At 36.8% G+C, this 25,785-nt stretch overlaps 1 protein-coding gene across 7 annotated transcripts in view; it reads right to left on the bottom strand.

Moving 5' to 3' along the window:
• Positions 1–25,785, bottom strand: part of Fam13a (family with sequence similarity 13 member A) — a 362,563-nt gene that overhangs the window by 105,069 nt on the left and 231,709 nt on the right. For all 7 annotated transcript variants that reach the window (XM_046459235.2, XM_046459236.2, XM_046459234.2 and 4 more), the window contains one exon: positions 17,235–17,395. In XM_046459235.2, the coding sequence (XP_046315191.1) occupies positions 17,235–17,395 (161 nt within the window). The remainder of the gene's footprint in view (positions 1–17,234; positions 17,396–25,785) is intronic.

Below are 25,785 nucleotides of genomic sequence, written 5' to 3'. Positions count from 1 at the left end.
TTACTACTGGGGATTGTGCCACATCCTCAGCCTCTTTAAATTTTTATTTTAAAACAGGGTCTCCCCAAGTGCCCAGGCTGGCCTCAAACTTGTCATCCTTCTGCCTCAGCTTCCTGAGAGGCAGGAAGCTGAGGCAGAAGGATGACAAGTTTGAGGTGTGGCCACTGTGCCCAGTTCTGTAGGAGCTTTTATAATATCTTGTAAGATACAAATATTTTTAGAAATAGCTGAGATTCAAATGACAGAAACGATATGCTGTCTTTTCTGCATTTTATGAACATATCAATATTAACTGGCTGAAATAGACATAAAAGTTCAGCAATAAAAGACCCAGGTTTTTTCTTTTTTAAAGGTAAAATCGAACATTTTACATTCAATGCATTTAAAGTGTTATTCTGAGCTACAATTTTGCTCGATGTCTGATTTCATATACATTTCTCGATAAATTAAGTCTTCCTGTCAATATTCCTATAACATACCATGTTAACAGTATGTCAATATCATTATTATTTTTTTAAAATCCATCAATATTTTAGCTCAGTAATTGCATGCCTTTTCAAGTCTCTATTATGTATAAACAAAACATTCTTCCTTTTTAAAAAAATTTTTCATCACTTTCTGGGCATTACCTAATGATCACTTACGATTTTGTGTCTGAATTGCAGCCCCTTCTGTCTACCCCACCACCCACTATCAGAATCCTTGGTCACTTAATACCTTTATTATTTCTACTTCTAACTTCCTCGGGTCAGTTCTTCATAGCCAGGTGGAAAGAGTACCATTCCAGGACCTCCGCGTTCACTCTAATTTCTCAAACACTGACATTCTGACCACATGAACGGGGCCGCATTTCCTCATGGAGTCCCTAAATGTGGACCTCTCTTAAATGTTGATGCTTCTCCCCTCTCCATTCCCCCACCTCTTCCCTTAGCTCTCTGTTCAGCTCTGTCTGATTTGCAGTTTCTGCAAAGGACAACCTGCACCCAAACTGCCTGGCAGTCACTAGCATCCTCTGCTTCCTCACCCTTTGTAATCTTGCCTGCTGGGCTTTCTGTTGCCAGACTGCTGAACACTGCAAAAGAAGTCACAAACCCTAACAACTAGCTAAAGATTCATGCTATTTAACCTCAGTGTGAACCATAAGACTATGTGTGGCAACCTTTTGTCATTGTCTTTGGACTGTTCACTGCATTCCCACAGCAACTGCTGCAAACCCCTGAGTGACACAACTCTGACCTCCCTCAGTCGCTAATTAACTCATTTCCTAATTGACTGAGAAAACCAAAAATCAGCAAATGGGAGTTTGGTCTTCTTTGCTCCACTTATATCCTTCCCCCACCCTGACACACATTTCACCTCTGGAAAGTGTGCTTATGGCTCCTTTTGCTCTTATCTGTGCAATCTCGTCACTTTCTCCTTCCTCTGGAAGAGTTGACCTCACTTAAACCTGAAATCTGTTCCTTGACATCTGCTCTGGGTGGGCACCAAGGAGTGATCCTCATCCTTAAAATGCTTTCCCAGGCAGGTCTACCCCGGGGTGCTGCAGTCTTCTCACTGACAGTCTTGCCCCAGATCTCCCCGTACTGCTCCCACCTCCTCCTAAATTACCTGATCCTCCAGCCCATGTCAATGCACTCTGGACCTCATCACTTTTCTGAACCCACTTTTAAGGCCAACAGTGCTCTTCTGGTCACTAAATCTAAATGTATTTGCTTAGATTCTCACCCACATCTTAGCATTGCTGCAACACCCATCTTCAGTTTTCTGAAAGTCTTTGGGGCTCTGTGATCTTTTCTGGAAATTCTCCCAACCTCCCTGATCATCATTCTCCTTTTATTTGTCTTTCCTTCTCTTTCATCCCTGACTCCAAGCCCAGTACCATTTAGTAAAAGCATTCAATAAATTGGGCTCTGGAATTCTGCCCCTGGGGCTGGATCCTGACTGCATCACTGATAGGCAATGTAAACTTGGGTAGGTTGTTGTTGAGCAGCATTAAGGTTGCTGCAAGGAATCAGTGAGATCATGCGTATAAAACATATAATAGTGCCTGGCAAGTTATAAGTGCTCAATAATTATTAGCACCGGTTCGTAGTCAACACATTCAAAACCTCGTATTATCTGATCTCCAATTTCTCCTCCAGGCCCTTTTTGCTAATGATGTTATTATTCTCCTTATGAATCAGATTCAAATCATGAGTCATCTTTACTCCTCCCTCTCTTCTCCTCCCTTTAACTAAATTTGTTGAGTGTCCTGCCATGTCTGTCTAATCAGTCTGCCTGGGTCAACTGTATTGGTATGACAGCCTTTCTGATTCTACTTGCCCCATCTCCAGTGCATACATTTGACTAGTAGAATAAATTTCCTACTGTGGTTATGAACTGGGTACTCACTCCTCTGATCAAAACTTTAGTAGCTCCCAACTACCTTGTACATAAACCCTATATCTTTTAATATGATATTTAGGACTTTCCACTGATTGAACCCAATGGACCTGTGCAGTTCAGCTGCTTATACCTCTTCAGGAAACAACTCCATTCCTATCTGGTCCAAACTCTTCTACCTAACCATTTGCTCATGATGTTCCCTCTGTCTGAATATTCTCCCATTCCATTCTGTCTGGCAAAATTTCCACTCATATTTGAAGCCTAAGCCAGTTGGAAAGAATCTCTTGCCCCTTTGAACTCACTTAGTCCTTTGCATCTATTATGATAGTTGTCTTTTTTTGCCCGTATGGTTTTATTATTTGAACCTACATATATATTATCCTCCTTTTGGAAAGTAAATTCTCCAGGACAAGAATTGTATCTTTCCTGCAGTGCTTACACAGAACAGCACTGTTGAAAAAAAATTAATGAATAAGTAAATTGCCCTTTTAGATAGCCTAAAGCATAGCTGCTTTGATTAGGTTATCAAGCAATATTTCTATTCACTTTTTAGCATTTTTCTATTGTACAGCTGCACTGAAAATAAGTCAAATACCTCAGGTAATTAATAACACAGGATAAGAAATAAAATTCCTGAGTCATACATTGATGTGTAATCACAGAGGTATAAAACTGTAATATTCCATCCAAAACTTCTGAACTCTAATAAGCATTATATACTACTAAGTTTCTCCTAGGTTGTCTATTTCCTTTCCCACACTTTACATGGCTTGCAGATCTCTAATTTTCTTACATAACTTCTTCGGCAGATTCCAAGTGTTTGGTAATATCTGTGTTTGCCCTTGTACTATCAAGAGAAACACTTGCTCCAACAATGATGTGGCTGCATTTCTTTTAATTTCAACATCAATTAAAAACAACCAAGGAACCAAGGACATTTCTTGGCTACTTTAACTCGTTTTCAGATTTTGGTTTAAAATCAAACTGATTTATTTCCCAGGACATAATGATATAAAATTTTTTTCTTATAATTTTAGTTAAAAAGGTGCTTCTCCAGCAAGAGTTTATATATACTATATAAATAAAATTTTAAAATTAAATTATATATGATCAAAAGTATATAATCATGTATATAAAATTTTAAAATCAATCTTTGAAAAATGCATTAAGGAACAATGCCCTACACAAGATACTCAGTATTTTTTAAAGGTAATGATATGACTTTTAAAACTTATAATCACAAAGCTAAGATTTTGGAGGCACATATAATTTAGATATTCTGGCATTGATGTACGGCATCCTTATTGAACCAGTTCTCCAACCATATGTCTTAGAACACTAGAGAATTTCTGGACTTTATCAGAGGACAATGTTATCATCATCAACAAAATGTAAAAAATAAAAAATTTAAAAGAGGGGAGAAGGAACTGGAGGAGCGGTATAGGTAAGCAACTAGCATATTCTGAGAGTTTATGCTGTGCTCATTGTAATAGATGTGGATATGAAATTAATGTGAGCTCTCAGCTATAAGTGACTGACAAGAAGCCAGCATCTGAATGCCAGTGCCTACAGCTTTTCTACCATCTAATGGCTCTCTAAGATAAGAAAGAATTAAATTTGCATGCTTACTTATGTATCCATTAGCTATAGGAAATAAAGAATGCTTTCTTATTTTTTTCAAGGTTTTTTTTTTTTTTTGTAAGAATAGAGGGACTGCAATTCTTCATAAAAAAGAGGCTAAAAATAAATTCTTTGAGACAACTTACATAATTGTTCCCCAACTTTCTGGGACAGGGAAAAATCCAGTTTTGCCAGATGGAATCTCAGTTACTGATCATTGCCAATAAATAAGTGCTTGGAGCACATTTTCCTGGAATGGGACTCCCCGGGCACGACTTTTTCCAAATTTCCCCTGGGAGTCCCGATAATAGTGTTTCTGTTCTCACAAAATAAGTCATGTCCCACACAACAGCTGCTTCCACACCTGAGATCAGCTGCCTCAAATTGTCCCAGTGACCCACCACCCTGCTAAATGATATTTCCTGACCAAGGAGGAATAAGCTTCAACACGGCTTCTGTAGAAACATGTCACAACTGTTCAGTGTGATATGGTAACCAACTGGCTAAGTCTGTATCCATAAAATACAAGATAAACCCTTCATATTCTGAGACATTAAATACTGAGCACAAGCATACAATTTTTCAATGTCAATTAATTTTGCACTGGCTGGCAAAATTAATTTATTTTAATCCAAAGTAAAATGCTTTGTTTTGAATCAGCCCAATAGATATGAATAAGTGAAAACATTTTTAAAAGGAAAATATGGGGAAGCACCAATTATTTGTGTTACTAATACTAGGTCACATTAAAAAAAATCATTGGGTCTTAAAATGTCAAAACCCCTAGTGCATTTTAAATAATGAACAACAATAACAACAAAGAATCCCTTTTGCTGGTCATGGTGGTACATATCTGTAATCCCAGTGTCTTGGGAGACTGAGACAAGGGGATCACAAGTTCAAGGTCAGGCTTAGCAACTTTAGCAAGGATCTAAACACCTTAGTGAGACCTTGTCTCAAAATAAATAAAATAAAAATTAAAAGGGCTGGGGATGTGGTTCAGCGGTAAAGCACTTTTGGGTTCTATCTCCATTACTTAAAAAAAAAAGCCCCTTTAATTAAACTTGTCAGAAAACTAAACCCAGTATATTAAACAATTGCATATATACATTCTTGAATTCTCTATTACTGCTATTCACGTATACAGCATTAATAAAATTCATAATGAAAGCAAATTTTTCTCCTCATTGAATTTTAGTGAGAACCATGTGTTAGAAAAAGAAATTTTAAATAAATTAAGAAATAAATTGTACTTATACATAAATAAAGCTAATAAACCTATTGGTCCCCTGAATAGGCACTAAAATTAATTCATGCTCTAAATAAAGAAAATGGTTAGACATGGTGGTGTGCACTTGTAGTTCCAGCTTTCAGAAGACTGGAGGAAGAAGGATCAATTGAGCCCAGGTGTTTGAGACTAGTAGATAAAACAAACAAACAAACAAAAAAAGTATCGTAGTAGGCATTTCACTATGTATATGTGTATCAAAACATTTTTGTACCTTAAAATATCTACAATAAAAAATCCATTGAAAATTAATTATAGTTCAATGATTCTTCAAAATAGGACTTCAGGAAGACAAGTTAAAAATACAAATGCGTTCAATTTTAAGTCTGGAAACAGCCTAGTGAAGAATTCTTTTTTAAAAACAACTATTAGTACTTCTGAAAACAATATCATCCTAGGTTTCAAATTGCTCTGTATGAATCAGCATGGAATTTGGTCAAAGCAAGTGATAACTGAATAATTTAACAGGAAAAGTTTAAATGAGATTCCATTCTCCATTCTTTCCCTATGCTTTAGTCCTGTTCTCTTCATTCCTGTTCATCCTTCCATCTCCCCTCTCCACTTGAATTTTTACTGTTTAACCTCTGCATTATAGCTATTTTTTTTCCTAGTAGGTTTTACTAATTTTGTCCCTTCCTATCCTTAGTACAGACTGTAAAGTATTGATCTTTCTAAACACAGCTTTAAGCAAGTCAAAAAGCTTTGATTGCTCTGCATTGCCTACAAAGTTAAACCAAAATTCTATACTCTCAGTGGGGCCCTCCTCCATCACAGGAACCGGGGTTGTTAGGCTAAACCACTTTAACCCCTGGCACCTTGCTTTTTTACCACTTGATTCAGGCATCTCTCCAAGTCTGAATACCCTCCTAACTCATACTACTCATCCAAACAAAATTCAGTCTTCCTCAGTTCCTCATAGATTCCCCATTCTGATTCCCCCATTCAGGGGATTTTATCTTCTCAAACCAGTTAAACCATAACTGCAAGTTCCAAAGCTGTTCAGCTGTCACTCAATATAATTTCTCAAAAACATGACAATTATCACTTCCTCCTTGAGGCATCTGTCACCTTGATTTAAAACAAAAAACACTTTTCATGTTATAAATTACACAGTATGTTCATTATAGAAAAATTTTAAAAACATAGACAATAAGATAGCAAATACAACTCTCACCATTTATGTACCAGAGTTTAATATGATTCTATTTACTTCCACTTCAAAAATGCACATTAATTACCAAAGATGGGACAATGTGAATATAGTTAATGCCACTGAACTCTATGTGTTAAAATGGTAAATTTTATGTTATTTTACCACAATAAAAAGATGAGATTATGCCATAGGTACTACTTTGCAACATTATTTCTCCTTTAGTAACATATAAATCATCTGGGTATGCCAGTTTGGAATATACTAATTAGGCTGGAATGAGAAGTATAATTTTAGAGGCCATATAAGTTAAGATAGTTAAAGCCATATAACTGGATGAAAGCCCTCAGAAATACAAAGAGACTGAGATGATGTCGGTAGACTGAGCTTGGAGGGGCTCCAAACATGAACAGTCTGGAAAAGGAGGAGGCGTCTATAAATGAGGTAAAGAAATGGTGTCCTGCAAGCTCATAGGAAAACCAGGAGTATGATGTTGCAGTAAAAAAGCAAAGGAAGTGTTTTAAAAAGAAGCTACCAGATGGGTCAAATGCCGCTGAGAAACAGAGCAAAATGAGAATAAGAGACTAATCTTTGGATTTGGCAAGATGGAGGCTGCTGTTCTTTTTTTTTTTGGGGGGGGGGGGTAATGAGATTGAACTCAGGAGCACTTAACCACTGAACCATCCCCAGCCCTATTTTTTATTTTATTTAGAGACTCACTCTCACTGAGTTGCTTAGCACCTCACCATTGCTGAGGCTGGCTTTGAACTTGTGATCCTCCTGCCTCAGCCTTCCCAGCCACTGGGATTATAGGTGTGTACCAGGATACCTGGTGAGGTTGCCGTTCTTAATAAAAACAAATTCAGTGGCATGTGGATTGAAGAAAGAGTGGGAGAAAAGGATATAAAGAAAGCAAGTAAGTATAATCCTTTACCAGAGATTTGCTTGAAAGAAGGACGAGGGTATGGTTTCTAGGAAGGGATTAAAAAAGGTTGAGAACCATAATGTTTCTCTGCTGATGAGACTAGTTTAGAAAAAAAGGGAAAGCAATGTTACAGAGGAGAGAACAGGTTATTGCAACACAGTCCCTGACTGGGTGAGAGGGATTGGAAGTGCAAGTATAAAAGTTGACCCCAGAGAGGTGCAAGTGCCATTTGTCCACTGTAATAGGAGAGTTGGCAGAGTGTAAAGGTACGCATGCCATTTATTGCTGAGTAATATTCCATTGTGTATATATGCCACATTTTTTTTAATCCATTCATCTACTGAAGGGCATCTAGGTTGGTTCCACAGTTTAGCTATTGGAACACTCATACTTTAAGCAGCATTAGAAAAAACTTTTTTTTCTTTTTTTGTTTAAATTGAAGTTTGGATCCTAGTGAAATATCAAAATTTGAGTAGCCATAGCAATTGTATTGAGGGGTACTTTTAGCGAATGGGTACAGAATTATGTGTACTTTAATAATTAAATACTGAGAGAAAAATCAGAGAATTTCATTTTAGAAGAAGATTAAAGTTACACACTAGGAAATATTTTCAGTAGATTGGCAATATGAAATAGTTTATCTAAGACCTTGGGATATTTATCATGGGAGCTAATGGTGGTCAAGAACAGACTAGAAAACCATCTACAGAGACACAACTAGACATTTTCTTTAAAAAAAAAAAAGTTCAATGTTGGACTTCGGAACCCTTTTCAAATCTACTTTTCTTTAAACCTTCATCATGAAAGCCAAAGAATAGGAACAACTCAGAAAACAGTGGCTCTGCACGGGATCTCTGGGTCAGATTCACAGCTTTTCACAGGGCAGTTTTAAACCCTTCCCTTGGGTGGGAGCTATTGCCATAAATCTGCACAGTCAGCAGTACACATATGCTATCTGGTCTCTTTTCAAGTCAGACTGTACATGATATGGTTGTGAATCTTGTAGCTAAGAATCCTAATTTCATTTTAGCTTCACTAGACAGTTAAAAATCCTGAAACTTGGCTCCCAGTAGCAGAGAGTGAAACACTATAGGGAAGAAGCACATGTTCAGGAAGTAATTGGAGAGCCTTTATGAAGTACAAACACAGGTCAGTTATGATTGATTTTTCTGCTGGCTGGACTTCAGAAATGAAGCAAGTTATATTTAACAGCAGAAATTAATAGATTAGTGAGTTTGAAGGGAATTGGGTAAAGTTAATATTGCACATTAATTCATTACTAGTATTAACAAAAATTTTATTCTCATGAAATGTATGACTGCAATACATTACTAAAATATGAAGCTTTGTTTGGCAAACATCACAAGACATAAACCTTCTACCACAAGGGCAGAAAATAGCACAGAGGTGGTTTGAGACTTGTAGAACACAATGGATTTCTCTTCTATAAATAAGTAGCATATTATTGACAGAAATGCAAAAAGGTGACATAGAAATGAAGCGGGGACAGTGAGAGGGCACAATGTCCTGATTTCTGTATATCCTAAGGGTGTGCAGAATGGGATTCTGTGGGGTTAGTACTTTCTAAGGACTACAAGAAAGAAAGCCGACACAAAATTCTTTTAGAGTCAGACTTCAATCTCTGTGAGCTCTAGGTCAGTTAGAAGCAAGTCAGTGACCTTCTTAAGCAAATTGGACACATAAAATAATATCTCATCAATAATGACTGTGGCTGTAGCAACAGAATACATGCTTACAGCTCCTGCTGTGGATGCAGAGGAAACATAAGGGCACAGTCCCTCTCCTTTAGGGACTCACAATCAGGTTGGAGAGAAATTTATCAACAAAGGGTAAAGTAAATAGAGGTAGAACATTAGCAGGAGATAACTGTAACCCAGTCAGGAGACCTATATTTGATCTCGGCCTCTCCACTAAAGATGTGATCTTATATAATTCACCTAACTCAATAAACATTTGTGAAATGAATAACCTTCTCAGAATCATGGTTACTTCACCCAAGGTCACTCTTCAGACCTGAAGTTCTTTCTTTACCCAGGGCTACCTGATAAAACCATGATGTAGCCAAAAATAGTTATTATAATTTTTAGGGCAAATATTAAGATACTTTATTTGATCTTGGCAAAAACACCTGGAACAAAGACAGTCCTTGAATGCGTGTACAATGTGGTGGCTACAGGTATGAAAGAAGGATATAGTGTTATAGGTGGGATCTTGAATGTCCCCCAAAGGCCCATCTGTTCAAGGGTTGGTTGCTAACCTGTAGCATAATATTGGGGCCTGGTGGGACCTTTAGGAAGTGGGACCTAGTGGAAGGGAGTTAGGTCATTGGGGATGTGCCCCTGAAGGAGATATTGGGACCCTGGTCCCTTGACTCTTTTATTTCCTGGCCACCAAGAGGTGAAAAGGCCTTCTCTGATGCCGTCCCTGCTATGATTTTTGGTGCTGCCACAAAGCAACAGGGCCAAACAACCATGGAAGGAAACCACAAGACAAAATATACTTTTGCTCCTTTTTAGTTGGTTATCTCAGGTATTTTGTCATGGCGAAGGAAAAATGATGAACACACAGAGAACTGGGGACGAGAGGGCTGGACAAGTCGGGAGAGGACAAAGAGTTTCCTGTAGACAGCACAAGCCAGTCACAAAACAGTTCTGAGCAGGTGTGAGCTATGTTTGAACTTCAGTGTCTGCAGAGGTGGTAAGGGGTAGGGGAGAAATTGGCCAAATAAAGAGAAGGATTGTCCAAGAACATTCAAGAATTGGCTGACTATGGATGATGGTGGGGCGAGGCGCAAGAGAAGGGGTTGGGTTGTCTGAGGGAATGGGAAGTCATTCCCGCTGGTCGGTGACTAATGAGGAACACTCAGCAGAGCATTCTGGGCAGGAGGAATGAATCTTCAAGCCATCATATAATAGACTCAGGACCCGGAGATAGAGACATGGGAATGACCTGTGTGGAGAAAATTAATCCAGTTGGCTGGTGGACTGCAGCAAATGCAGTAATCATCTAACCACAAGGTGACAGAAGCCTAAATTAGGGTTGAGGTCATGAAGGGAAAAAAAAGAAAAAAAGAGGAGAGGGATGTTGGAGGCACTGAAAAAGAAAGGCTAACAAGATCCCGTAACTGATGATACGAAAGGACTGAGCCTGGTAGTTGGGAGAAAGAAAGATACAGCAGAAATAAGAGGAAAAGATGAGAAAATGAGTTCTATCTGTGTGAGGTGAGTTTACGGTAAATGCTGGAGTGCAGATTGTCAGGCAGGCACTGGAGACCTAGGGATGGGCCGAAGCCAAGCTACTGATTTGGAAATTATCATTCTGTGACACTTAAATTCACCTGGGATGAGAAAGTGGACAGAGGGGGAAGAGGCTACCAGGGAAGGAGTCTGGGAGAACACTGACTCTGGCAGGCAAGGAAAGGGGAAGAACATTCTAGTAGGAGGAAGCAAGACAGGAAGTAGGGGACGTTTCAACAAACCTTCAGCATTCAGTGTGGTGAAAAGTATGTTGTTTTTCTTTTTTTTAAGTGGAAAAAAAATGTGTGGAATATCTTCATGTGTGAAAACAAAGAAATGTCTGGAAGAATACAGAACCAAACCCATAACAGCAGTTACCTATGGGGGAGAGAGGTGTATGAGAGAACCGAGGAGTAACGGGAGCTTTAGCCTCCTCAGTGACGGTCTACATTTCTCTAATGTATTCCCTAGGTATCTACGACATTGGGGGAAAAAAGGAATAAATAGGTCAGAAAGCACTTCTCAACCAGGGCACTCTCCCTGCTTAAGATGTGCTTTCAATATACCTTGAAAAGTGATTTGTTATCATTTCCCTCATTTATTTATCAAATTAAGAACATATCTGCCACACGAAGTGAGGATATTTTCTTTAACTCTATATTAATTGTGTTATTTTAGGTAAATGATTTATGTCCATCAGAAAAAAATGAAAGCATTTTAATTGTTCATTAACACCTGGTCTCTTTATGTAAGAGCCAACTGTAAAACTTTCATTAATTGTCAAAGTATCTAGAAGAGTCTTGCCTAGAAAGGAGACTATGAACGTCTGTTGATGCTCAGCCCTAATGACACTCACTTTTCTTAGATTCACAAAGTTCACCCTAATCCTCGTACCATATCAGTCAAGTCTTCCACTTATGAACAGTGGGCCTAGGATTGTGTGTGTGTCTGTGTGTGTGTGTCTGTGTGTGTGTGTAACTCCTATAATATTATAGTTCTTCCTTTCTGTTCAAATATATCCCTGAAAAACTAATCACTTCAATAACTCGATTGTGGCACAGGAAGCTGCAAGCTGGAGTCCTTTCAGGATGTGAAAACAAGTGGCTGGCTTCTCTTCCCTCTTCCTCCTCATGAATCACCTTTTAGGAGGACCTGACCTTTATGCCTGCCACCATGCTCTATTATTTTTGAAGAAAGTGTGTAGGAGCAAATTATATTAAAATTTAACAAATACAACTCTTTCTGCAGATAGCATTCACTCATAACAACGGTTGCATTTTAGTAATTTGCCATCAAATGACTTTCTTCTCCTTTCTTTCTATTTTGGTATTGAGGATCAAACCCAGGGCCTAGGTCATGCTCTACCACTGAGCTATACCACTAACCCTGTGTGTGTATTTTTTTAAAATTTGTTTATTTTTACGTGGTGCTGAGGAGCAAACCTAGTACCTCACACATGCTAAGGCAAGCGCTCTATCACCGAGCTACAGCCCCAGCCCCCTGTGTATTTTTAAAAACAGTGTTATTGAGGTATGGTTTACATATCACAGGATCTACCTATTTCAATTCAATGATTTTTCAGTGACTTTACCAAGTGATGTAAATACCACTATAAATCAGTTTCAGAACATTATATCTTCACAAGTAAGATCCCTCAGGTTACTTAAATTAATAAGTATTTCCACACATCAGCCCCATTATAAATCTACTTTCTGTTTCTATAAATTTGCCTTTTCTGGACATTTCACATAATTAGAGTCAGATACCATATAGTCTCTTCTGACTTTACCCAGACTTGTGGAATAAAACTAGAGATTTTCCTTGAGTCTTTAAGGACATCACACATTTAAGGAAATATATATATATTTCAGATAAAATAATAAATATAATAAATTTATTTAACATCTAAATAAGTTTAGATGTTAAAATTTAAAATCTAAAAAACTAAAAATATTAACCATATTCTCTATGTAAACTCTAAAATTTAAAAACATTAAGAGAAGTATTATATTACAGTACTAGAAATGCACAAAAATGATCATTTGTCTATTTCATTTGTTAAAGTGGAAAATGAGATAGCCATTCCCTAAAGTTTCAAATCATTTTAACATTTCAAACCTTTGCATATAATTTGGAATTTTTTCTTTCCTTTTTAAAGGATAAGTATATAGCTTCTCTTTCCAGAAAAAAAAAAAATTAAAAATACTACTTAGAACCTGCTGCAGTCTAGGTTTGTGATCATTTCTCTCAGTACCTTTAATAGGAATAAGGTAAGAATATCTTGGTTAGTGAGAAGGAGTCCAAGCTTTGCTCATGAAGATGCATCTGTCCAATAACTCATTTCTGCCTGTGCCTCTGAAGTTAGCAAACATGTACATGGTATTTACAGTGGAAAGAAAGACAGGAACACAATCTTTTGACCCAGATATGTTGGATTTAATTATGCTTTTCAATCTACTGTGAATTTTAGTAACATGCATGCTTTCATTACAAAGAGAAAAGAATTCTTCACAGTATTACAGGAATTGCTGTTGTTGGCTTTAGGTGATGCAGAAAGATTAGCTAGTGCTGTCACTGAAGGCAATGAATGTGTCACTAAGCACTTTTGGCTCTGAATTCAATATAAAATATATTGATTGTTGGCTGAGCTCTTACATCATCAAAAATATTTATTCTTTTGCTTTTCTCTTGAAGCCATTCTAATTGTGAGTGAAAGCTTCTAAGGGGATTAGGGAAACATTGCTCCTGTGATCACGTCTTCAATGCCAATTTTGAACAGTTATAGAAAGACAGGGAAAAAAAGTTATTCTGTGAATGATAGTCTAAGAAACCAGCAACAAGTAATAAGTGATATCTAGCTCCTCTCAAAATAAATTACTCCTTTAAGTTTGTATTTTTATAGCCAATATCTAAAGAGCAGGAAAATAGTAAATACTTGTTGATAAAATTCATGCTTTCATTACATCTCAAGAAGAAATGAGACAAATATAAGGTTTGAAACAAAGGAGAAACAGAAACAAGTCAATCTGGAAACAAAATATGACAAGTTCTGAAATCCATAGAATTCAAATTATCAAAAACAGGCTATTAGCCAAAAACTACTTCTCAAAAGCACTAGAAATCGACCTTTAACCTGCCAGTTGAAAAATCAAAGGACACGTCATCATTCAGGAAATTTCAGCACTGAAAGGATATTTCTTTCCTGGTCTTATCTGTGTTTTTAACTGATAGGGTTCCTCTGCTGAAAACCAAAGTCTGTGTGTGAAATCAGTATTACACTGATTTCAATAATTGTAAACACAGTGATTTTGTTTGCTTGTTTGTGAAATAAATGAGACTTATCAGATCATAGACCAAACAAAAATGAATGTTGTTGAGTTTTCCCCTGCTTTTAAAAAGAGCAATTAAAAAAAACCCCTGAATACTAGGAAAAGCTTAAAAGCTTCGGGACAATTCCTTGAAAAAGAGTTGGTAAGCCAAAGCAAATATCACATCCAAGAACAGGAGTAAAACAATGTATTCCACACACACTGCCAACTTCTAAGACTAGGGCAACTAATAAACTTTAAAGGAAAAAAGTGAGAGGACTTAGAGAAAGTGGGGTATGTGCATTTTGTACACACGCGTACACACACACACACACACACTTGCATTTATTTTTTAATTTAATATGCACAAACTAGACAATAACTTGTTCTGGTAAGTAACTACAAATGAAAACATCTTCATAAATTCATTTCTGAAGAAATGAAAACTATCATGATACCTATTCTGTTACTGTAAAGATGTATAAAGGATTTAAGATTTATTTTTAGTTAAGTTGATCTGTATGATCTTCAATTGTCTTTTGATAATTTGTCTCATAATTTATCTCACACGGAAGTAAATAAAAAGTAAAATGTAAAGATATCTCTGTAGATAATGATAGGTCTATGGATAGACAGGAAGTGAACAAGTATTTGCGAGTGGTACAAGTTTAAGTATGAACAATGTGGTTCTAGATAAGGTTGGCTATAATTCAAAAAGTTGGAAAATCCAAATATGAATCTGTTTTAACAGGGGCTATGCCGTGCTGACCACAAGAACAAATAGTGGCTAGAGCAATGGTTAGCTATGCTGTTCCTCCCTAATCTCACTTGCTGGTTTGTTTCTCAGAAATACAAATTCATTCACCAAACCCAAAACTCTTGTTACCTTTAGAAGCAGATTTTTTTTTCATTTTTAGATTGGATAAATAAAAAGGATACAAACAAGAAATGTCTGCAATGTTTTTCATTATTTCACTCAAGACATTCTTGACATCATTCTTTATAAGAGTGATTAAGACAGCATCTATACTAACCAGCATCTACCCTTGCCCCCAGCTATGTAAGTCTGGTTTTTAAATTTGGGAGGAAACTTTCAAAAGGCCAGTGTTTTTTATCTGTGCCCCTTATTTCCTTCACTTTTCCTTGCCAAAGCTAACTCCTCCACTGAGCTTCCTCCTCCACTTTCTGTGGACACCTGCTGTCTCTGGGTTTCCTCCTCCAGGTCCTCCATCTCTGGCAGCTTCCTTCTCTCCACTGACCCTGACAATTTAGCTCACAAACTTGCCTACCTTTCATTCATCACAATATTTTAATTCCTCAACAAAACAAAGAAAACATAAACAAACAAATAAACAACAACAACAACAACAACAAAAACCCCAAACACTCCAACTCCAAGTTGTCCTCTAAGCAACAGACCATTCTTCCCCTTTTCTTCAAGGGACAAAGACTAGTTACACCTCCTCACCAGTAACCAACAGTGACTTAATGAAGGCTCTTATTCTGCCTTGAACTGACCCAACAGCGTCCTTGCTGGTCTCCCAACCCACCTTACTATTCCCTTTAATCTTTCCTTTTGCTGTCACAGGGTCTTTTATAAAATACAGGTCGTTTTCTGGTTTATTTTTCTATCATCATTTCAAGAGGCAAATCCAAACTCCTCAATGTGGAACAGGACACCGTCTTTCATGATCTGATTGGCTTAGCTTCGTCTCTTAGACCACCTGTATTTTCCCTGCTGGGATATGGATGTGTCCCCCAAGGGCCCCTGTGTGAAGGGTTGGTGCCCTCCTCGAGTGCATCCTGCAGCTGATGGAACACTATTCTCCTAACACATTGACTCTCCATGGTACCCCTCACCTCTCCCCAGCTCACACCTCCATTCTCTTTCTGTTACCAGCAGGATGAAGCCGAGCTTCTCCTGCCTTAGTTCTTCGGTATTTGCTATATTCTCTGCTTGGAAGCTCTTTCCTTTATCTTCACCGACTCCTTCCTCCTGACACCTCAGCTCAGGCCTTCCCTGACTCTCTGCATTAGAATCACTAGTCTATTCTATTAACCTGATATAGCTTCTTAATTCCCTCAGATATGAAGTCCTCTTATCACACGCATTTTTCTACTGGGCCTTACAGTCTTCCTCATTAGAATGTCAGGCTCATAGACACAGGGGCCTGGTCAGCTTTGTCCATTGATGTATGTCCTGCTTTAAAGCAGTTCCTGGAACCAGAGGGTTGACTGCCAATCATAAAATAAATAATAAAATAAAAGACTGACAGCATGCCTGCAACCTCAGTGGCTTGGGAGACTGAGGCAGGAGGATCATGATTTCAAAGCCAGCCTGCAAAAGTGAGGCACTCAGCAACTCAGTGAGCTCTTGTCTCTAAATAAAAAATATAAAATATGGCTGAGGATGTGGCTCAGTGGTTGAGTGCTCCTGAGTTCAATCCTTGGTGTCAAATAAATAAATAAATAAATAACAGTGCACCTGGCAATCCCAGGACTGGATGACCTGGCCTCCCTCCACGACTCTAGCCTTATCTCCAACTAATTCCAGTTTGCTATTTCTAATGTGGTCATTATGACTCCTAACTGTGCCTATCTATAATACTCTGGTCTTTTTTCTCTTCCTACTTCATTCATCTTCATCTTTTGAGATACAGCTTAAGTTCCATCTTTTTTATAAAGCAATCCGAAGTACTAAGCTCCTTCATTATATTATTTTTGAATGCTTTAAGGCATCTTTAAATTCCATTAGAGATCTCTAATACTTGTAACAATATTTTTTTTGAATTTAGAAATAGGTTATCAGTTATCATAAAAGAAAAATTCTTAAAAGGAAAAATGCTATATGCTGGGAATAAATAAAATCAAGGCCTTTTTCTTTAAGTATACCAGAGAAGTTTACGTTCAGGTATAATGTGTACAATCATGGTTTAAAAGCAACATTCAAACTGTTATAAGACTTGGTACTAGACAACTCTGATTTCTACTTTGATAGATAATATTTTCACTGAACATTCTATAAAAAGATATCCAGAAAGTAATTCTTGGACTTTATTGGGAGCTCAGCATAGTCCTTCTAGCTAATGTATTTCAATCCAGAAAACAATAGTTCTTATTGCTTCTGTGGTATGAATTATTAGTTAGAAAATCCTCAAAATTTAGAGTGTATTTTAAATGTTTATATTGATCTATGGATTCTGTTGATACCATGGTCGATATATGCAGACACACCTACATATGTGGGTCTATATATCGGAGCTGATATACTGAATCGTGTAGGGGAAGAAAACTTGCCAACCTGGATACCAACTTGGCACCACCATCCTCTGCTGAATTCATGTCATCCAAGCAGGGCTTCCTACGACTTAGCCGCAGGCTGACCTGAGGAACACCAGCAGATGGCTCTGGTTGCAGTACCCTGTGGCCATGAATAGATCCCTCACTCCTGGACTTTGGGATCTAAAAAATAAAATTAAAAAAAAAAAGGGTAGGGTGAGATAGAGAAAGAGAAATTTAAATGTTTTTAAAGTTAAGTTATTTAAGAAAGATATTTTTTTCCAATTTATTCACAGCCCAATGTATTGATATCACTCCAGAAAAAAATATCAAGCTGCAAGGAATTTAAAATACATACGTAAAGATTATTACACAGTAAAAGGTCCATATAAGGACAGACATCAACATTTCCAGGAGGAACTTTCAAGTGATATATGGACCAAACTACTCTCTGGGATTCTGAAACAAGTCCTCCCCAGACCACCCCTCCTTAGAACAATCACTCTAAATGAAGAGAGACAACGGCAATGTATCAGACTGGCAAACCAAAGTGAGGGAAAGAAGTAGTAGTTGGAAAGAGGTGGGGGAAAGAAAGGGCAGTGCTTTAGTTTGGATCTGGAATGTTCCCCAAAGACCATCAGCTTGGTGCTATTAGAAAGTGGTGGAAACCAGTAAGAGGCAGGGCCTAGTGGGAGGCTTCAGGTTACTGAGTTGTGCCCTCAGAGGGGATTGTAGGACACCCATCTCGTTCTTTTCTTTTTTGCTTCCCAGTTACTACAAGGTGAACAGCTTGCTCCACCATGCACTCCTGCCATGAGGTATAGCTTCGCCATAGGGCCAAAAGTAATGAGGCCAACTAGCCATGGACCGAAATCTCCAAACTGTGAGGCAAAATAAACTCCTCCTCTTTTAATGTTAACTGTCTCAGGTATTTTGTTATAGTAATGGAAAGCTGACTAACACAGGCTGAGAAACATTGAAATATAGGATGTCAGTGTCCGAAGGGTGTCCAGAAATATGTGCTATCATCAAGCAAAATAGACACGAATTTGCCTCTAATTTTTAAAAATATTTTTTAGTTGTTGATGGACCTTTATTTTATTTATTTATTTATAAGCAGTGCTGAAAATCAAACCTAGTGCTTTACATATGCTGCGTAAGTGCTCTACCACTGAGCCACAACCCCAGCTCCTGCCTATAAATTTTATTTATTTATTTATTTATTTATTTATTTATTTATTTATTTAGAGACAGGTTCTTACTATGCTGTTCAACCTGTCTTTGAACTTTTCAACTCAGGCAACCCTCCTCCCTCAGGCTTCTAAATAGTTGGGATGACAGGTGTATGCTACCATGACTGATTTGTAAGCCTCTTTTGTGTGGCAAAGTGTGGTCTGATAAGCTTCTAAGTAAGGGAATAAATAGGAAAAAAATATAATCTTTTAATTGTCTTATATCTCTGGAAGCATAGGCAAGGAATACCAGGTTATACTGACTTCTCAGTACACCTCATGTTATGCTCCTTCCAAACTCCCGAATACTCACAAGCTCTCTGATTTCAGATCAGAAAGAATCTGAATATAACCTATGTTCTTTACTAAATAATGTAAGATTTAGAACCTTGGATCGGCTGTACTTGTTACACTGGAAGTGGTTTCTTATCTGTAGGACTTTCCTCACACTTGGCCTTACACCTGGAATGTCATCTTTTTTATTACTGGCCACTCACAAACTGCCTAAGACCAAATCTGATCCTAACTTTATTTGAGGATGATATAACTCCATTGTTCATGGAGTTTCTCTAACTAACCTCAGATCTGAATGAGCTTTCCCAGCTCTGGACACCTGTGACACACCACTGCAACCTACCCTTGATTACCTGTTGCTGGACACCTTACCCTTAGTTGTCACAGGGTTTCAGCATTTATTTTGTCTCAATCATCTCTCAAGAAGGAGACTAAAGCCTGCCTCTCTTCCTATGTCTTCCCTTCTTCCTCCTCTTCCTTTTCTTCCTCTTCTTTTAAATAGTAGTATTATTTTTAACTTTTACCCATATATTATAGCAAAATTTTGGATCCATCAATAAATATTGCCAGACAATATGCTTTTCAACTGTAAGATATTCCCAAGACATTGACTGCCCAATGGACTAAAATAATATAGAAAAAATGTAATATGAGGAACATATTACATGAACATACTTAGTAAATTTATGTTTGTATGAGAAATAGATAAAATAATATATTAATAAATGCACACAAGCATGGTTTGCCTATTAAAAATAAAATTAATTTTAAAAAAGCACTTACACACACCAGAAACATATGAACATAATTTGGCAAAACATTGCATTCAGTATAGAGCAAAATAAACAGTCAATAAAGGCAGGTTTTATTATTGTTGTCATGTAAAATTTGCCCAAATATGGTTATTGCCAATTTAATTGTTCAGAGAATTTCTCTATAGTGTGTTCATAAACTCACAAAGATAAGGAAAGCAAGGAAATATTTTTAAAATTATCAACTTATAAAGACATTTCTAGTGGGCTGGAGTCATAGTGTAGTGGTAGAGCATTTGCCTAGCATGTGTAAGGCACTGTTCGATTCTTAGCAATGCATATAAATAAATAAGATAAATGTCCATTGAAACTAAAAATATATTTAAAAAAATTTCTACAGTCCATAGAAATATTTGTCAAGGTTATTTTTTTCATTGACAAATAAAAATTGTACTTATTTATCATCCACAACCTATTTTTTAAAAATGTCTTTTTATAATTACTAGCACATATTAATTGTACAAAATGATGGGTTTCTTTGTGACATTTTCATACATGCATATAACATCCTTTGATCATAGTTTCCCTATTGTTGTTTTGAAATATTTATATACTGTGGAATGGCTAATTTGAGCTTATTAACATGCATTATTTTACATACTTGCCATTTTTTGTGGCAAGAACTCTTAAAATCTACTCCTTAAGCAATGATCAAGAACAGTAAGATTGGGCAGGGGTTGTGGCTCAGTGGTTGAGGGCTTGCCTAGAATGTGTGAGGCACTGGATTCAATTCTGAGCACCACATATAAACAAATAAATAAATAAAGGTCCATCAATAACTAATAAAAATATTTTTAAAAAGAACATTAAGAAATATTTTAAAATAAACTCTTTAAAAGAAATATTCAGGTAAACAGCAAAAGAATATGTAAAGCATATTCATTGTTATATCTTTCGGAAAAGTGTTCCTTTTGCATATGGCTATTTTTCATAAGAGTAGATTGAAAAATCCATAAACTATTGAAAAGGCAGTAAGTTTTCAAACTAGCTAAAAATCTATTTTAGACTTAGTTCTCTCTGTATTGAGTCCCAAGTTTTCCATTCTGTGAATATTTCAATGAAATTGACATAGGTACATTAAAATAGGTTGGAAATCATAATTTTGTGCTTATATGTTATTACATTAATAATAATGATAATAATAATAATTTTTGTTACTGGGGACTGGACTGAAACCACGGGTGCTTTACCACTGAGATACATCCCCAGTCCTTTTATTTTTTTATTTTGAGATAGGGTCTTGCTAAGTTGTTGAGGTCTTACTTAGTTGCCAAGGCTTGCTTCAAACTTGTGATTCTCCTTCCTGAATCTTCTGGGTCACTGGAAACACAAAAGTGTACCACTGTGCCTGGCTATTACATGATAATATAACTATATTATTATTATTATTATTATATGTAATATAGTTACATTATATTATATACTATATTTAAGTTTTTACAGGTGTTCCACATTTGAGACAAAATGGGTTAAAAAATACAACAGTAATTGCTTGGCATCATTTCATGGTATTAAGAGTTGACATTTTAGGGTTAGTTATAATTTATTGAGTTCTAAATTCCATTCAACAGTTTATGTGGAGGTAAAATATTCTAGAGGAAAAAAAAATGCAGCTTATCCTGTTCTGTCAGTTTATAGTAAAATAATCTTCACAGAGAACTCAGTTACCAGCAATTACATCAGCCTGAGTATAATTTTGTGATAATCCAGTTTCTACAGAAATAACATGCATGAATAAAGTCCATAACCATGAATTTAAGATAAACGTTATTTAATAGATCAAGTTAACAAAAGAACTGAGCTTGTTGGGGCTGGGGTTGTGGTTCAGTGGTAGAGGGCTTGCCTAGCACAAGTGAGGCACTGGGATTGATCCTCAGCACCACATGAAAAAAATAAATAAAGATATCATGTCCATCTACAACTAAAAATATAAAAAAAAACAAACAGAAAAAGAACTAAGCTTTGGCATAGAGTGTGTCACCTGTTATTTATGAGAGAACAGAACTGTTAGAGAAAAAAAGTAACTCAGTAACTCTTAGATCACTAAAATTGGGAAATTACATGCATGTTTCAGAAGAAAAGCAAACTTTAAAAGATGACTGATATCTTTCTGAAGATGTACCTTGAAGACTATGGGGGCAAAATAATATAATAAAAGTTTAAAACTTGCTGTTTCACTAATGTAATTAATTTTATTTCAAATGCACTGATTTAGGAAAGTCCTTTATTTCAGCTGAAACTGAGGTTTTTAGGAACACCCAATTTGAACCAACATAAGTTTGTACTATTCTTTCAGCCTTATAACCCAGGTAGGGGATTTAAAACAACAACCACCACCACAACAACAAAACCAAAACAAATGCTCGTGGATGTTGGTTTCTGGCTCTGTATAGTTTGGTGGCAGTGGACACTTAGACTTGGAGGTGGCACTTGAGGCCCTTTTCATTACTGACCCCTGAGGAGGATGAAACCAGTTAGTCAAAACCACAGCAGGCACGTTATTATAGTGCAGCTTAAAGCGTTGGTTCTCATCTGCAGTTGATTTTGTCTGGAGACAGTTTTGGTTGTGATGGGGGGAGGGTGTGTGCTACATAATCTTAGTAGGTAGTGGCCAGAGTTGCCACTAATCATCCTACTGAAGTGCTGGACAGCTTGCATCCATAGTGCTGAAGTTGAGGAGCCCTGTTTCAGAGGGAGCGGTAGGAAGAAACCAGCATAGAGGAAAACTTCATGTCTTTTCTTTTGTTTTCATCCTCCTTTTGCCTTTGGAATGTTAAAACATAATTCATGCAGACTAGCTGTGAACTTAACAGAAGTGAACCAAGAAGCTGTTTGGGCCACCTTGTCTAGGCAGAATCACTAGTGCCTAAATGAGCTTCAGCCATGTTTGCTGAGCAGAGACCCCAAATATGGCCCAAACTCTCACTGTAATAAATTTAGCGAAGGTGCCTGGTGATTCCCACCTGCAGCATCCCTCACAACAGGTAGCTGCAGTAGGAAAATGGCCAAGGGCCTGGGACACTGACAGGGAAGTGATAACTGACTTTCTCTTCTTTTGGAGTTATAATGGACATTCACTTATTTGCACCACATGCTGTTTCCTTATTTTAATAACCTCTTTCTCTATTTAGTAATGCAGTAACTTTGACACTTGAAGGTAAAAATTATAAAATCCTATAATGAAATCTCTGAAAAATAGTTTGCTCTCAAGAATTCTGCCACTGGCTATTTGAGATAAGGATCTAGGTATATGTTGTGTGATTTATGTCCACAACTAAAGTACAAACAAATTCCAGAAATCTTTAGAAAAGTACATTCCATGCATATCTTCGCAGGCATAGAGAAACTCTACTTGTAGCAACTTGAGCTACTTTAGTATTTAAGATGCCACGGGTATAGAAACATAAAGAAATGTACTTTGAAATGTAAAATTACAAAGTACTTTCTTGTATTATGGTGTTGCTTCTGTTATAAATAAGCATTTATTGAGCACTTACTCTGTGCTAGGTATGGATCCAAGAATATTACAAAAACAAATCCATTTAATTCTCACAATAGCCCAAGAAGGCAGGAATTATTGTTATTACCATTTCAAAGATTAAGAAATTGAGATAAAAAGCTTTAATTATTTGTCCCAATGATCAAGTGTCAGAGATGCAGTTAGTACCCAGAAAGACCTCAGGACTGTGTTTATCCATGCTTATACTTTATATAACTGGTTACATGTTAAATGTTAGAATTAAAAGAAGAAATAGCATTTTAAGATGAAAGTCACATAATCTCCCATAATGCAATCCATTTTTTTAAAAAAATTTTATGGCATTGGTATTTAAAACTTTCTTTCTTTTCTTTTCTTTTTTTTTTTAAGTTTAGCCCTTTGGCACTCTCTGAATCATTTCAGGAACACAGACTTAGAAAAAGATGCACTTATATTTTAATGTGTTAATAGGACAAAAATTTATGCATTCTAAGTAATCAAATTACTGTTCTAGGTAAATTAGGGTACATCTTATAATCAACCATGGTTTAGTCATTAAAATATCTATGAAGTATTTAATGAGACCAAGAAATACTTTTGTTACCCTGCATGAAACTCAACTCAAAGTGGATAAAAGACTTATGCACTAGAACAGAGACCCTGTGCCTAACAGAAGGAAAAGTAGGCCCAAATCTTCATTATGTCAGCTTAGGATCTGTCTTCCTTAACAAGACACCTAAAGTGAAGGAAGTAAAATCAAGAATCAATAAATGGGATTGAATTCAAACTAAAAAACTTTTTCTTAGCAAAGGAAACAATCAATAATGGGAAGAGAGAGCCTACAGAATGGGAGAAATTCTTTACTGCACACGCCTCAGAGCTCTAATCTCCAAGATACATAAAGAACTCAAAAAAATTTAATACCAACAAAACAAAACAAACAAACAAACAAACAAACAAAAAAAAAACAAAACAAATAGCCCAATCAAGAAATGGGCTAAGGAACTGAATAGACAATTTACAGAAGAAGAAATACAATCAATCCACAAACACATGAAAAAATGTTTACCATCTCTGGCAATTAGACAAATGCAAATCAAAACTACTCTAAGATTTCATCTCACTCAAGTCAGAATGGCAACTATCAAGAATAAAAGCAATAATAATTGTCGGTGAGAATGTGGGGAAAATGGTATGCTCATATATTGCTGGTGGGGCTGCAAACCACTATGGAAAGCAGTATGGAGATTCCTTGAAAAACTTGGAATGGAACCACCATTTGACCCAACTATCCCACTCCTTGGTTTGTACCCAAAGGACTTAAAATCAGCATACTACAGTGACACAGCCACATCAATGTTTACAGCAGCACAATTCACAATGGCTAAACTATGGAGCCAACCTAGATGCCCTTCGACAGATGAATGGATAAATAAAATGTGGTAAATATACACAATGGAACATTACTTAGCCTTAAAGAAAAATGAAATGATGCATTTACAGGTAATGGATGGAACTAGAGAATATCATGCTAAGTGAAATAAGCCAATCCCCAAAACCAAGGGCCAAATGTTTTCTCTGATAAGCAGATGCTGATCCACAGTGGGGTGGGGGTGTAGGTAAGAATGAAGGAATTTTGGATTATGCAGAGGGGAGTGAGGGAAGGGGAGAGGTGTGGGGATGGGAAGGATGGTGGAATGAGACTGACATTATTACCCTCTGTACACTACGGGTGTGACTCTGCATCATATACAGCCAGAGGAATGAGAAGTTGTGCTCCATTTGTGTACAATGTGTCAGAATGCATTCTGTTGTCATGTATAACTAATTAAAACAAATTGAAAAATTAAAAAAAGAAATACTTTTGTTATCATAGATGAGTTCAGTTAGCAAATAAAAATGCATCTAGAGTTAAATATATACTCCCAATAACTAGAATCATCTCCATACTTAAACACACATGAATTAATTTTAAAAGTCAAAACCAAATTTTGTCACAGTCAACACTACAAATATTTTCAGATGGTTTCATCTTCAAGAACTGGACAAGGAATTCAAGAGCAGAAAAACAACCCAGTAATGTGAGGCAATTATTTACCCTGATAAACCAATACGACTCAAAAGAGACACTTAATTTTTACACATCATCCTCACACAAACCTGTCCCTGTGACAGTAGAACAAGAAGTCACAGGGACAGAGTCTCTGTTCCGTAAGACAGCATGGAGCAGGAATGATCTGCCCTGTAGGACAAAGAACAGGGAGGGCAGGGCAGGTAAGAAGCAAGGGAATCTGTTTCTTGAGCAGGAAAGCAGCCTCTCCAAAGTAGTAGCTCCTTTTCCTTTTGTGGAAGTGGAAGGGTCTTTCTAATTATTATAAGTGTCTTCTCTAGCCAAGTGATGTGCATATGAATCAACTGGAGGAAACTTTGTAATAATAATTTAGTAAGGTATTATAAGACAATATTGTTAACAAACCGTTTACGCATAGTAGATTGATGAAGAGGTCTCAGGAGTTGCCCTAATCACTGTTCAGTTGTGGTGCCTCCATTCCGAAACGAGAAAACTCCCAGTGTGTTCTTTTCTTGAATGCCATATTCTTCATCAGGTAATTTGAGAGTTGATTAGAATAGGGCAGAAAACTATATTCCAGGCTCAAATGATAAACGAGATTGGGACAGAAGGAAGAAAGGAGCAAAGTTGATTTTGAACACTAAGACCTGCTAAATAAGGCTCCCTAGACCTCATTATCCTTGACC

The sequence above is a fragment of the Marmota monax genome, unplaced genomic scaffold (genome assembly GCF_021218885.2).
Source record: "Marmota monax isolate L192 unplaced genomic scaffold, Marmota_monax_Labrador192_F-V1.1 WCK01_AAM20220418_F8-fsc00002, whole genome shotgun sequence".
Taxonomy (NCBI): domain Eukaryota; kingdom Metazoa; phylum Chordata; class Mammalia; order Rodentia; family Sciuridae; genus Marmota; species Marmota monax.
This window is presented reverse-complemented; position numbering and strand designations above follow the sequence as displayed.